The 13,134-nt window shown below is 44.1% G+C and overlaps 4 protein-coding genes across 4 annotated transcripts; 1 reads left to right on the forward strand and 3 right to left on the reverse strand.

Annotated features, from left to right (window-relative positions):
- Positions 1-141: 141 nt before the first annotated feature.
- Positions 142-1,128, reverse strand: pda-1 (Porphobilinogen deaminase; the record flags this gene model as incomplete). Its single annotated transcript, XM_037319781.1, has 1 exon — positions 142-1,128. The coding sequence occupies one exon, from the start codon at positions 1,126-1,128 to the stop codon at positions 142-144; it is 987 nt and encodes a 328-aa protein (XP_037181663.1).
- A 1,400-nt stretch (positions 1,129-2,528) lies between these two features.
- On the forward strand, positions 2,529-3,287 carry CGCA056_v004527 (uncharacterized protein; the record flags this gene model as incomplete). Its single annotated transcript, XM_037319782.1, has 2 exons — positions 2,529-2,865; positions 2,932-3,287. 2 exons carry the CDS (start codon positions 2,529-2,531, stop codon positions 3,285-3,287), a joined length of 693 nt encoding a protein of 230 aa, XP_037181664.1.
- A 1,891-nt stretch (positions 3,288-5,178) lies between these two features.
- cefD2 (Isopenicillin N epimerase component 2) lies at positions 5,179-6,381 on the reverse strand (the record flags this gene model as incomplete). The annotated part of the gene is made up of 1 exon (XM_037319783.1): positions 5,179-6,381. One exon carries the CDS (start codon positions 6,379-6,381, stop codon positions 5,179-5,181), a length of 1,203 nt encoding a protein of 400 aa, XP_037181655.1.
- A 4,942-nt stretch (positions 6,382-11,323) lies between these two features.
- Positions 11,324-12,370, reverse strand: atnD-5 (Short chain dehydrogenase atnD; the record flags this gene model as incomplete). Its single annotated transcript, XM_037319784.1, has 1 exon — positions 11,324-12,370. One exon carries the CDS (start codon positions 12,368-12,370, stop codon positions 11,324-11,326), a length of 1,047 nt encoding a protein of 348 aa, XP_037181656.1.
- Positions 12,371-13,134: the final 764 nt, after the last annotated feature.

Raw genomic sequence — 13,134 nt, forward strand, 5'->3', positions numbered from 1 at the left:
CAACGAGATAACCGCACACATAGAGGAGATGAACAAGACAGCAGACAAGATAAAAAGGTCATCGTCAATGCTCCCATACGTCAGGGAATCAGTCTATTTTGTTGTCATGGCATGGTCGTTTAAAAACCGTTAAAACAATAGTTAAGTAGCGGGGGCGGCAGTTGTCGTCGTCGTCGGCTGCGCATCCGGCTTCATCGCGTTGATCTCGTCAAGGATCTTTTGTGCGCCTCTGTCCACCAGGTCCTGTGCCACAAGCTTGCCAAAGTCATCCGCCTCCTCAGCCGTCTCGATCGTCTCGGTCCGCTCCGCGTCCACCCCCTGCTGGCCGTCGACGTGCACCACCGTCGCCTTCACCCGCAGCTTCTTGGCCCCTCCCTCGGCCTCCACCCAGCTCGTCTCCACGCCAATCGGCACACTGCACCCTCCCTCGAGCGTGCGCATCACGCTGCGCTCTGCCACGCACGCCAGCATGGTCGTCCGGTCCTCATACTCCTTCAGCAGCTTCAGCACCCGCTCGTCGTCTGACCTCGCCTCGACGCCGATGGCGCCCTGTCCGACGGCGTGCAGGATGCCACCGCTCTCCGACTCGAGGTACTGCGAGATACGCGCGCCGTAGTCCATGCGCAGCAGGCCCGCGGCCGCGAGGATGATGGCGGAGAAGGGGCCCTCGGGGTCGTCGCACTTGCGCAGGCGGGTCTCGATGTTGCCGCGCACGTCGGCGAACTTCAGGCCCGGGTAGCGGCGCTTCAGCTGGGCGATGCGGCGGATGCTGCTGGTGCCGACGACGCTGTCGTCGGGGAGGTCGGCGATGGACTTCCAGCCGTGCTTCTCGGCGAGGCCGGCCTTGAAGACGACGACGTCGCGCGGGTCCTCGCGCTTGGTGACGCAGCCGAGGACGCAGCCGTCGGGCAGGGTGGTGGGCATGTCCTTGAGCGAGTGGACGATGATGTCGATCTCCTTCGCCATGAGCTTGGCCTCGAGCTCGTTGGTCCACAAGCCCTTGCCGCCAAAGTTGTACAGCGCCGTGATCTGGTCCTTGTCGCCGAGCGTCTGCATGCCGTGGACCTCGAACTTCTGCTCGGGGCGCAGCGCGGAGAGGCCGTCGACGACGATGTGGGTTTGCTTCATGGCCAGCGCCGACTTGCGCGAGCCGACGTGGATGGGGGCGCCGTTGTCGGCCATGGTTGCTAGTAAGGCGGGGGAAGGGGAAGGAAGGGGCGTGGGAGTTGGAAATTCGTCCTCAGCGCATCAGTCGATGGCTTCCGTGTGTCTGCTCGAGGTGAACGAGGTCAATTGGACTCGGTGTACGGGGTGGTTTGCGATGTGTTGCTGGGAATCGTACGAAGTTCGGGATCAGATTTTGGAGCTCAGATAATACGCCTGGCGCGGGAGCACAAAGATGGCGGGGTTTGGAGGGGTAAGGACAAGGTGGTGCAGGCGCAGACAGTGCTGATTTATGTATTTACTGGGTGGCCTACGGTGCATATGCAGGGTCTAGTTCGGCTTCGGCTTCAGGGGTCCCGTCTCATCAAACAACAACGCCGCAGCTCCGAGCCGACCACACCTCAGCCACCCAGTACTGTTCATCCGGCCTGCTTTTGGCAGCCGTCAGCTTTCAAGTTGCCGTGGAGGTCTTCGGGTTGCGTGCCTGGAATGTACGTCGGAGCATCCGAAGCCGAGAATGGCAAACCTCTTCTGACGTGTCGAGGCACGAAACATGACACGGCACGCTTCGATGGCCGGGAATTCCTCCTATTCTCCTAATCTCCTTAAGACAGGATCACAATGCGCGACGATGCCCGACTCTGGAGGGACACCATTCTCAGGAGAACGTCTCACCGATGCCTCGAGTGCGAGCACCTCCTAGTGAAGGGTGGTGCGCAGAAAGATATTTGATTGTATCATGAGCTACCATCCCTTCCAAAGAGAGTCCATTTTCCTGGGTCGTGACGTGGTCAACATGTTGTCGAGTCCTGTTGCACCCGTCTAGTGATGGGTTACCTCATGACCTATGTGGCCGAGGGCGGCAAGTGTGAATATTGATGGCGCGATGAAGGTATCTTGAATCAAGGCCAGCCAAATGAGATATCGCGGGCTAGTCAGGCGCCGGTATCGAAGCACGATGCTGAGGAAGTGTCCCGGCGTCTCATAATACTTGAGGGCAGATTTGAAAGTCTCCAACTTGAATTAGCTCATCTAGTCATCTAGTACAGACTCGAATACGCCGGGAACAAGCCGTCCCTCAACGTTTCACTCCTCTCTCATCGACGGCGTGCCGGTGCGACTCTCTTCACGGGTGGAACGGACAACGTGTTTGCAACCCCAGACCGAGTCCTCGACAGCAGGGATGACTTGGAGTTCCCAAAGGCGTCCCTAGACCAACAGACTGTTTGGTGACCGTGAGAAATGTATATAAAGCTGTTAACGTTGTCTAGACAAGCAATCACGCCATCCTCGTCCGCATCAGAATCATCAGCAACTTCTCATCACTTCTCTACCCTGCAAAATAAACGGACATCACCTGAAAGATGAAGGCATCTCTCCTCACCCTGACCTCCCTCCTAGCCTGGGTCTCGGCAATGCCCCAGGCCGAGGGAGGACAGCCAGAACAACCTCAACCTCAGCCACAAGTCCCCACGACCAACGTCGTAGTCGTGACCGTCACCGGCCAACAGCCACCGCCCGCTGAGACGCAACCCATCCCCAACGTCCCAGCTCCCGTTGACCCTGCGCCGCTGCCCAGCACTCCGGTCAACCCGACCGCGCCCGTCCCCACGCCTCCCAATCCCGCGGTGCCTCCGTCCGGCGGCAAGAACTGCGTTTGCGGCGCCACCTACTGCGGCAAGGTCCTCGTCGGCTTCCAAGGTACGTTCGCACTCACGATACAATACCAGAAGAAACCCAGGCACTAACACAGGGAATCTGCCCCAGGCTACAAGACTGAGGAACTCGGCCAGAGCTACTGCGCTACGCCCAACACCAACTGCGCCTCCTCCGCCCCGTCCCCGGAGTCCCTCGAAGACACCCTCTTCGTCTGCATCTGCGACCCGGGCCAGGAGAAGGGCAGCGTCATCGAGCTCCTCTGCCCCTGCCAGGGCCGCTGCAAGAACGACAAGCCCGACTTCATCGGCCGTTGCGAGACGCCTTGCAACCTGGGCTGTGCCGCGCCTGCTCCGGGCACCACCGGTGTTCCCGTGCCCGAGCCCGTCCCGATGCCCGTCCCGGTCTCGCAAGGGGTACCGGCTGACGCCGCCCCTCCGGCGAACAAGAAGGCTAGGCGGCTCTAAGCGGTGTTTCGCTTGAGTCGCGGAAGTTGAGGGGGAGAGTGATTTTATGATGTTTATGTCTTCTCTTTTGTTCCTCCGTTTCTTGTTGGCTCTCTAGGAATGTGAATGGAATTATTAGTCGGCACCCCACGAAGGGTGCTGATGTCCACACTCTTTTTGATCGTGTATGGGGCGCAAACGAAGGGCTCGAGTTTTGCTGGTACAGCACACCACGTTCGTTAGGTTTAAGATACCAACATTCCTTCAATCTACTTGTGTGATATTGATGTAGTTATGTACCGTGCGTTTGTGCTGGCTAGAGAATCTTGCGTGACCCTCTCGTTTTTTCGAGCTGCAGTTTTACTTCTCCTGAATTATCCTGCAGTCTCCAAGCGGGAAATATGCTCACATTGTACTTTGGAGACGAGTGACTGATACATGTGTGCTCGTCTCCAGTCGTTGAGACGCTTCTGAACCAGCAATGAGATGTGGCATAGAGCATCAACTACGCCGAATCCATTTCCTGATTCTGCATTGTGATAAGAAAACCTCGCATACAGCACCATGCATGAAATACCTGCATTGCATCGAGGCGCAAAGGTAATGCCAGGCCCCCGCTGTCTGGAACAATCGGGTTGAAAAAAAAACTTGTCACGTCTACCGGCGTGAAACCTGCTCCTCTGCGCATTATTACATCTCGTTTTTGACAGAAACTGTGAGAACTTTCAACACGTCGCAAGCTTGGCCAGACAAACTCAGCGCGAATCGGATACCAGAATCACCATTGAACAGCGGTATGGCACGCTTGCTTTTTTCCCACGCAATCCTACCTACCTTACATACATACCTTAGGTACAGCACACGGAGCGGTGAGCCCATGCAGAACCCGGGGAACCAAGCAAGCCCGCGTCTTTCCACCACGCAACCACTCCTTTCGCCACGCTGAGCCCATATTCGACAATGATAGGTGAGAAATGAACGCTCCCAAAAAGGTCCGGGAAAGCTATCCGTCTCGATCCGACACGCCGGGACCAACTGAGACAACCAATCTGAGAGCCATTTCCTTAGAGGATGGCGTTGAGCGGCAGAGTACAGAAGGGGACGGGGAGGTGGACAAAAGAAAACACACAGGGGAGAAAAAAAAGAGGATCTCTCTCCCGCCGCTGTCGTGCCGTCGCGGGAGCGGCTTCCGGCATGGTGGTAGGCAGGGTCAGAGTCGGTCAGACAATGTTATTCAATGAGAGCCAAGCCCCCGGCCATCTCACCATTTAAAGGTGGAAAAAGGAAAGAAGAGGCAGGCAGTGGCGGTCTGGGACGGGAGGGCGCAGCGGCGACGGGAGGGAGGTTCGAAGAGGGCCGATTTTTCATGGCAGCAGGGGAGGCTCGAGATGATTCATCGGTGCGGCTTCGTATTTAGAGATGAGATGGGAGTTTTTGTAGTTGTTGAGCTTTTGACGAGGAGCTCATCGACGAAGCAATACCGATTACACCGTCATACAGCCATCAAGAAGCATTGTGAAGTGAGTAACACAATGACTCTGTCTAATTGCTGTGGGCTGACGAATTTCAAGGTCTTCAACGACCAAGAGACCGTTATAGTCTGCTACAAAGAGCGGCATATACGAAGACAAGCCGCAAACATGTCCAGGAAAGATCCGCCCTCTCCTCGGCCGCCTCCAAACCCCCCGCCAAGCCCCAGCTAGCATCGAGTGTGGTGATGGTTGAAAGAGTAAGTGAAGATATTACTCAGTCGTTCATTGAAGAAATGGTATGCTGATCTATTCCGTCTAGACTGAAAAGACGATACTGGGTCAGGATTAAGGACAAATGAGTAGATATCATGTGTGAAGCTCTAAATAGTCTTCATAAAAAACTCCAAGAAATAATGCAACGGCAATTATCTATACATACCTCAAAGCTTTGACGTTGCTTTGAGTATCAGCCCTCCATTTTGCGCCTCAAAATCCCTCCCCTTCTTCCACCCGAACCAATCCGAGAGTACTCTCTCCGCACCATCGCCAGGGGCTAAAGTGAAGCCTTCGTACCCTCTTCCTGGCACCCCCGGACCTTGGCCCCTTCTCGGATCCCCGGCTTTGGCTTCATCTACGGCCAGGCACGGCGTCTCCACCAGCGTCACCACCGGCCTCTGATCACCTTCCCTCCCCGGTTCCGTCTCGAGCTCCGAGTACTCCAATACAGGTGTGGTACACGCATCTGTCCCATCAAACACCTTCTCCCACTCCGCCCTCGTCCTACTCTTGAACGTTCTCGTCAGAAGCTCCCTCAACTCCGGCCAATTATCACGGTCGAATCGCCTCTCCTCCCACGTCCTATCCAGCTCTAGCCCCTGCACCAGCGCCCTGAAGAACTGCGGCTCCAGCGCCCCGACGGCCATATACCTGCCGTCCTTGGTCTCGTAGGTATCGTAATAAGGACACCCGCCGTCCAAGATGTTCTTCCCCCTCCCCGCATCCCCAAGCGGCCCCTTGAGCGCGAACCGCGGGAACGTGGCCAGGTACGCCGACCCATCCACCATGTTCGCTTCCACAACCTGCCCCTTGCCGCCGTTCCTCTCCCTCGCCAGCAACGCCATCAACACGCCCTGGAAAAGCACCGCCCCGCCGCCCGCGAAATCAGCCAAAATATTCCACGGCGGCTGGATCTTCTCCCCCTCGCGGCCCAGCAGGCCCAGCAGCCCCGACACGGCGAGGTAGTTGATGTCGTGGCCCGCCATGTCCTTGTACCGCCCGTCGCGGCGGAATCCCGTCATGCGTCCGTACACGAGCCCGCCGTTGAGACCGCACAGCACCTCCGGGCCCAGGCCCAGCTTCTCGAGGACGCCCGGACGGAACGGGTCGATGATGACGTCTGCTTTCGAGGCGAGGCTCTTTACGAAGTCCACGCCGTCCTTGGACTTGAGGTCGACGGCGACGGAGGCCTTGTGGCGCGCCAGCATGTCCTCGGTCGGCAGCGGGGTCCCGCTGCCGCCGACAGTGCGGTCGATGCGGAGGACGGAGGCGCCGGCGTCGGCGAGGAGCATTCCTGCAAAGGGGCCCGGGGCGAGGCCGGCGAATTCGAGGACTTTGATCCCCATGAGAGGCGGAGGGCCGACCATCTTGGGCGAATTTCACTCTGCGATGGCACTGGATGGTGGTGATTATGAATAGAGGAAGAGGTTTACACTATCAAGCTTCAGTGAAGTAATCTCACAGGAAAAGAGAGCACTTCATGTGAGAAGGAGTTGAGTGAGCGTCTGGAGAGATCTAATATTACTTAAAAAGGCACGGAATAGAATAACCGGCAGAGATAGAGTTGGAGAAGCTCCAAAAAGCCGAGGCAGATTGCGCCTGTGGAAGGGACCGCATCCCCGGTCAATCCGCTGGGGGGGCACTAAAAACAGCCGAATCGCGGGGGAGGGCCGCCGTGGGGGCCCTTTCAGTGCATGAGAATGTGGGGTCACCGCACTTATTTGCGTTTGCCTTACCCGAAACCCCTATCAGTGCGCGATTTATTACCCCTCTACGCTACTTTTACCTATTCGTATGTGCTAACGCTAAAAACGCATTAATTAACGCAAATAATTAACGCAAATTATTATATAAATTAATTATTAATAGCTTTAGAATAGCTTTTTTTTATTAAAATCTATATATTATCCTTCTTTTTATCTCTATAGGGTTAACTCCTCTTAAATATATATTTTAAGGTATTAAGGGGGTTAAAATTATTACTAAGTACGTTAATTTAAGGTTTATAATATTATTATTATTTATTTTACTTATATTATTAGTAAGTTAATATATATTATTATGAAATCTAAATATAAATTAATTATTGATATTATTAAGAAGCCTCTTTTTGTAGTATAATGTTTATATAACTATATTTTATCTCTTAATAGTAATATATTTTAAATATGTTAATACTAAAGATCTTATTATTAAACTTATTTAGGAACATAAAATATATATAATACAGCTTTTTTACTATTTATTCTCCTCTTTACTAGTATTATATTTAATTAAAATTATATTAATATTATAAAATAGATAATACTAAAGCTATTAAGTAGTAAGTAGTAAGTTTACTTAAAGGAGTTACTATTTATTTATTATTTTAATAATTAATTAATTATAAAGCTTATTAAATATAATATTATAATAGTTTGAATTTATTATTAATAATAAGAGGTATTTAAAGATATACTAAAACTATATTAATTAGTAAGTTTTAGATATTATAAAATATTATTAATCTATAAAGAGGTGATTTTTAAGTTTTTATATAATAAAACTAACTATTATTTTAATAAAGTTTAGGGTTTTTCTATAGAAGAGTTTAATTTATTTATATTTATATTAGTAATTTTTTATTATTTAAAACAGATATAATAGAAATAAAGATTTAGTGTATTATTTAGTAATAAAATTAAGCTGTATAAAATATATATATTATATTAATTTATAACTATACTATTAACATATTTATTTTTTATTAATAAGAGTAGTGTTAATTATTAAAGTAGTATTAGATATATAGGTCAAATACTAAAAAGTATAAAGTTATTAAAATAGAGTGTTATAAAAAGAGGTATATAGTATTATATTTTACTAGCTTTTCTTATTAATAGTTTTCTTAACTATATTATTTATTTTAGATATATAAATGCTAGTAGCTTTTTATATTAAATTAAGAACTTTATATTACTAAAAATAGGGAAGTTTCTTAGTTTAAAGTTAGTTTTAGTTATAGATAATATAGCGTAATATAATTAGAAGTAGTTAAAAGATATTTACTAATAGTATAGTATTAAATTATTATATTTACATATATATTACTAAATTTTAACCTTATTAAGGTGTTTTTTAGTAATTTTAAAGATTATTTATAGAAGTAATATATATATATAAATAAATTAAAGTAATAAATACCTTTTTTGCAAACTGTTTTTATAATTATACTTTTAAAGTAGCTAAAAATATTAATACTATTTTATATTACTTTTATTATTATAATATTTATATTTAAATAGATAGAGATATTAATAAAGAAGAGATTTTATTATAAAGTCAAGTTTATAGCTATAGTTATATTTAATTTTAATATTATTAAAAAAATTTTATTTTAAAAAATACAATATTAATATAAAATAAAAATAATCTAATCTTAATAATTAGTTAGTTTTATAACACTTAAATTATAATATACTTCTTTTTAGCTATAATATTAGAGGTATGTTTTATTTATTAGATAAGTTACTATTAGTTATTAAAGTTAAGATCTTTATATTTATATGAAGAAATAAGAAAAACCTCTCTCTATTTATTAAAGCTTATTATTATTATTATTATTATTATTAAGTAATTAAATAAGAGAAATAATAAGAGAGTAAATATTATTAATCGCTTTAATTAAAGGGTTTTATTTAATAGTATTAGCTAGAAGTATTATATTATTTAGAAGTAGTATATTATGTACTTAAGAACTTATTAACTTTTAATATTATAAAGAAGTAAATATAAGCTATAGTTAGTTATTAAATCTATAAAATTTTACTTAATTAAGAATTATTTAAGTTTACGTCTAATTATTTCTATAATATTTATAGAGATATTATTCTTATTAAACTAATTAGTTAGTGCTTTTTAAAGGGATTTAAGTCAAAAATAAGCTTATAAAATAGTATTAAAAGTAATAAAAAGATTGATATCTTATTTAATATCTTTAGTTTTTTTTATAAATAATTTAGATATTTATAAAGAAGTTATAACATAAGCTTAATCTAAGAAATAAATAGAGAGGAGGATAAAATTAATAAATCTTATTTCTTAATATATAGTAGTATTAATAGTAGTTTTATTAATAGTAGTATTAGTAATAATAACTAAATAGAAGTAGTTATAGTAGTTATAATAAAAATAGGTTAGTAGTATAAAGTTATATTAATAATAATATTCTCTAAAAGCTTATTAATAGTTATTTCTCTATTAGCTATAGTTTTTATTTAAGCTATAAGATATTATTTATAGATCTAAAGATAAATAGATAAGCTTAATAAAATAAAAAGATAAATAATATAATAGTTATTAGTAGCATCATTATAATTATTAAAATATTTAACTTTTAATTTATATTTATAGAGGGTTTAAATTACTTAGTATATATCATAGGTTTTCTTCTATTTTAACTTACTAGTTAATAATAAGTTACTTTATTACCTCTACTAATATAATAATCTATTAACATTACTAAATCTAATAAGAATAAGCTTAATAAAGTTATTATTCTAACGTAAAGTTTATTAAGTTATATTAAGTTATAAAAGTGTTTCAACAGAGTTTTAAAGTAGTATTACTCTAACTAAAAAGGCTATTTAAATAGAACTTATATTAAATAATACTAGAGATAACTATTAAAACTTATAATAATAGCTTATAGAGATTAATATATATTAGTTAAATAGTTTTAATATAACAAGAGTAATAATTTTAATTTATAATAACTTATGTTTCTTTTTATTATTTTCAATAGTACTACTAATCTACTTTTAATATTTAAATAATTATAAGTTCTAATTATTAAGCTTTTAGTAGTTAATATAAAATATCTCTTTAGAGAATATAGTTTAATAATTTAAGCTAAAGAGGAAAATAATTTAAGTAGAATTAAACATAAAAAAGTAATTGTAGTATTATAAAGTCTATTTATAATAGAAATCTCTAATTATATTATAAATAATATATTCAGGTTAATTATCTATATTCTCTTATTTAAGTTTTTTAATTTTAATATTTAGTTATATTTTAATATTATTTTTTGAAATGTTAATCTCTATATAAACTTAAAGTTTTATAGGAAGTAGTAATAATAGTAATAATTATAATAGAAGTAGTAATAAATATTCTTTAAAGGAATTATCCTTTTTAATAATAAAATAAATTAGTCGCTTTATAGTAGTTTTAATAATAGCTTTAATATTATTAACTTCTAGTTATTATATTTTTTTAACTTTATTAGTGCTATTATCTATTACTTCTAGTATTAATAAGTTATACTACTTATTTATAAAGTTTATTTATAGCTAAAGCTATTAAATAATAACTTTAATTATAGGTTTATATATATTACTATTAACATAAAACCCTCTTTTTATATTTATTTTACTTTAAGAGTTAAAGCTATTATTACTCCTCTTAATTAGGTCTATTTTATTTCTCTTAAAGCTAATAGAAGATTTAATTAACTATTTTATAGTTAACTAGAAGCTTCTTATTATAGCTATTTTATTAAAAATAGTATATTTTAGATTTAATTAAAATTAATATAATATAAAATTCTTTTTATAATCTCTTTCTTAGAGAACTAATATAAACAAAAGTATTTTTTATATTATTAGCTTTATTAATAAAAACTCTAGTTTTAAAAGGATATTTTTATATTTATATAATATTACTAGCTTTAATAATCATATTAGTTATATAGAGGCTAGAGTATTATTATTTTACTTTAGTATTATGAAATTACATTTATATTACGCTGTAAATAGTATTAAAAAGCCTAAATTACGTTAAAAAGCGTATTAATTGACGTCGGTAGCGTCGTTATAGATAGCAAAGAGTAGCGTAGAGGGGCAATAAATGGCGCACTAATAGGGGTTTCAGGTAAGGCAAACGCCAATGAGTGCGACGGTGAACTGGTTGCTCGATTCGGATTGCTGCTGATGCTGTAACTTTTCGAGCATCACATCACTGGTCTTATTGAAGGAGTTTCCGCGGGTGTCTAGGGGTTTTAACGGTTTCTAACAATTATACGGGAATTTTCAAAAATAAGTGCTTATCTAGTTGGGTTTTCTGAGGAATACTGCGGCAACTTTCAATCCACTTCACCGACTTACATGGCACAGTTTGGTAACCAGGTTGATACAAATCTTGCTGGCCATATCACAGCAACGCAGCAACATAATACATACCTATTCGAGACAGAAGCATACAGTCCGAGGTATCTTACAATTTCCCAATCCGTCCCCAAGACAGACGACAACCCTCGACATCAAGCAACTACAAGTTCTTCGAGAGCCCAGGATCAACCCCGTCCAGCAACTCCACCGTCTGCTCCCAGAGCCGGGTCTGCATGGCCTCACCCTCCTCCCCTTGCATCAGCTTCGGGAACTTGACAACGATACAATCGCTCATGTACCTCCCGTGAGCCTCCTCCCCGGCGAATGCGCCGGCCATGATCGTTCGCGACCCAACCTCCGCCGACCGCGCAAACAGCTTCAGCCCGACCTTGACCACCACCGTCAGCGGGAACGGCACGTTGCGGAACAGCGCCGTCGCGCACAGGCCCGGGTTCAGCGTCGTCACCTGCACCTTGCCCTTGCCCGACGCGTCCGCCGCGATGGCCATCTGCCGCGCGATGATGATCTGCATCAGCTTCGTCGTGTTGTACCGGTCCGTGAGGCTCTTGTTGACGTTGAGCGCCTTGTAAATGTCCTCGTCGTTGCGCTCGTGGAACTTGGCCTGTCCCCGCCCAAAGATCAGGATCCAGCTCGACGCCAGGACCGACAAGCCCGAGATGTACGAGGATGAGGGACTCACCATCTGGCTCGCGTCCGAAGCCGTAATCACAATCTTGGGCGTCACGTTGAACGTCGTGCCCGTCCGCCGCAGCACCGGCAGCAGCTTCAACCCCAGCAGGAACGTGCTCAGCACGTTCACCGTCACCTGCGACTCCCACCCCTCCGCCTCCGTCCGTTTGGAGGTTGCGATGCTGGCGTTGAGCACCACGTAGTCGAGCCGCGGCAGCTTGTCCGCCCGCGCCGCGAATTCCTTGACGCTTTCGAAAGACGCCTGGTCGAGCGGCCACACCTCGAGCACGTCCCGCCGGCCCGTCGTCAGCTCAATGTCCGTCTTGGCCGCCTCGCCTTTGTCGGTGCTGCGGACCGCCAGAATGACTTTGCCCGCGTTGAGCCGCACGAAGTGGCGCGCCGCTTCGAGGCCGAGGCCGACGTTGGAGCCCGTCACGATGATGGTGCGGCCTCCGCAGTTCTCAGACGGGTAGGGCAGCTTCTTGAACTGCGAGCGCACAAAGTCGACTGCCTTCATCTTGGGTGTCGGGACTTGTGTTCTGTTCCCTACAAATGTTTAATGTCTGTTGTTAAAGAGGTCTATAGCGCAGGCTGCAGAGTTAAAAATCGACTCGTCGCCTTTGCGTCGGTGAGCTTTCTGTTCCTAGGTAAGTAAGTAGCTATATAAGTGAAGATGAAACAGGAATGGCGGGGATGAGAAGATGCGAAGAAAAGGGAGAGAACGACGTGAGTTTTGTTCTACAGAACTCGCGTGCGCCTCCTCCCTTCTTCCAACCGAGCAGGCCGCCTGTCCTCCCCTCCTCGCCTCATCTTGAGCGGAAGCTTCGACCTCTTCCAGAAGCGGGGAGGGCTAGACGCAAGGGAGCTACCCTGATGCTTCCTGGTTTCACCCGACACAGTTGCACTAGCGCACGCAACGTAGAGGTACCGGAGTTTCAATACCCAGATGCTTCATGTGGATGGCGTTTGGCCGTATTCGTACTTACTCTTGCTTGGGAGATGTATACTGCGTATCGCTTTGACTCGCTCTTTCAACGGTAATCTGGGCCTAGACCAGACCATGTCCGAATGGCTGCCCTCGGAAAGTATACAAGAGCACGCGCCATGCTGGCACCTCATCGATTACACCGACAGCTTGGTTATTAACATAATCCATCGAAGCGACCGACACTTGTAGGATATTTTAGCCGTTGAACGTCATACATGTGTTGGCGGATATGAGCATGCGCTTTAGGGACCGTCTGAATGTTGAATCAATTCCAGGGGCATCTCACGAAACGG

The sequence above is a fragment of the Colletotrichum aenigma genome (assembly GCF_013390185.1).
Source record: "Colletotrichum aenigma strain Cg56 chromosome Unknown KSG_Cg56_contig03, whole genome shotgun sequence".
Taxonomy (NCBI): domain Eukaryota; kingdom Fungi; phylum Ascomycota; class Sordariomycetes; order Glomerellales; family Glomerellaceae; genus Colletotrichum; species Colletotrichum aenigma.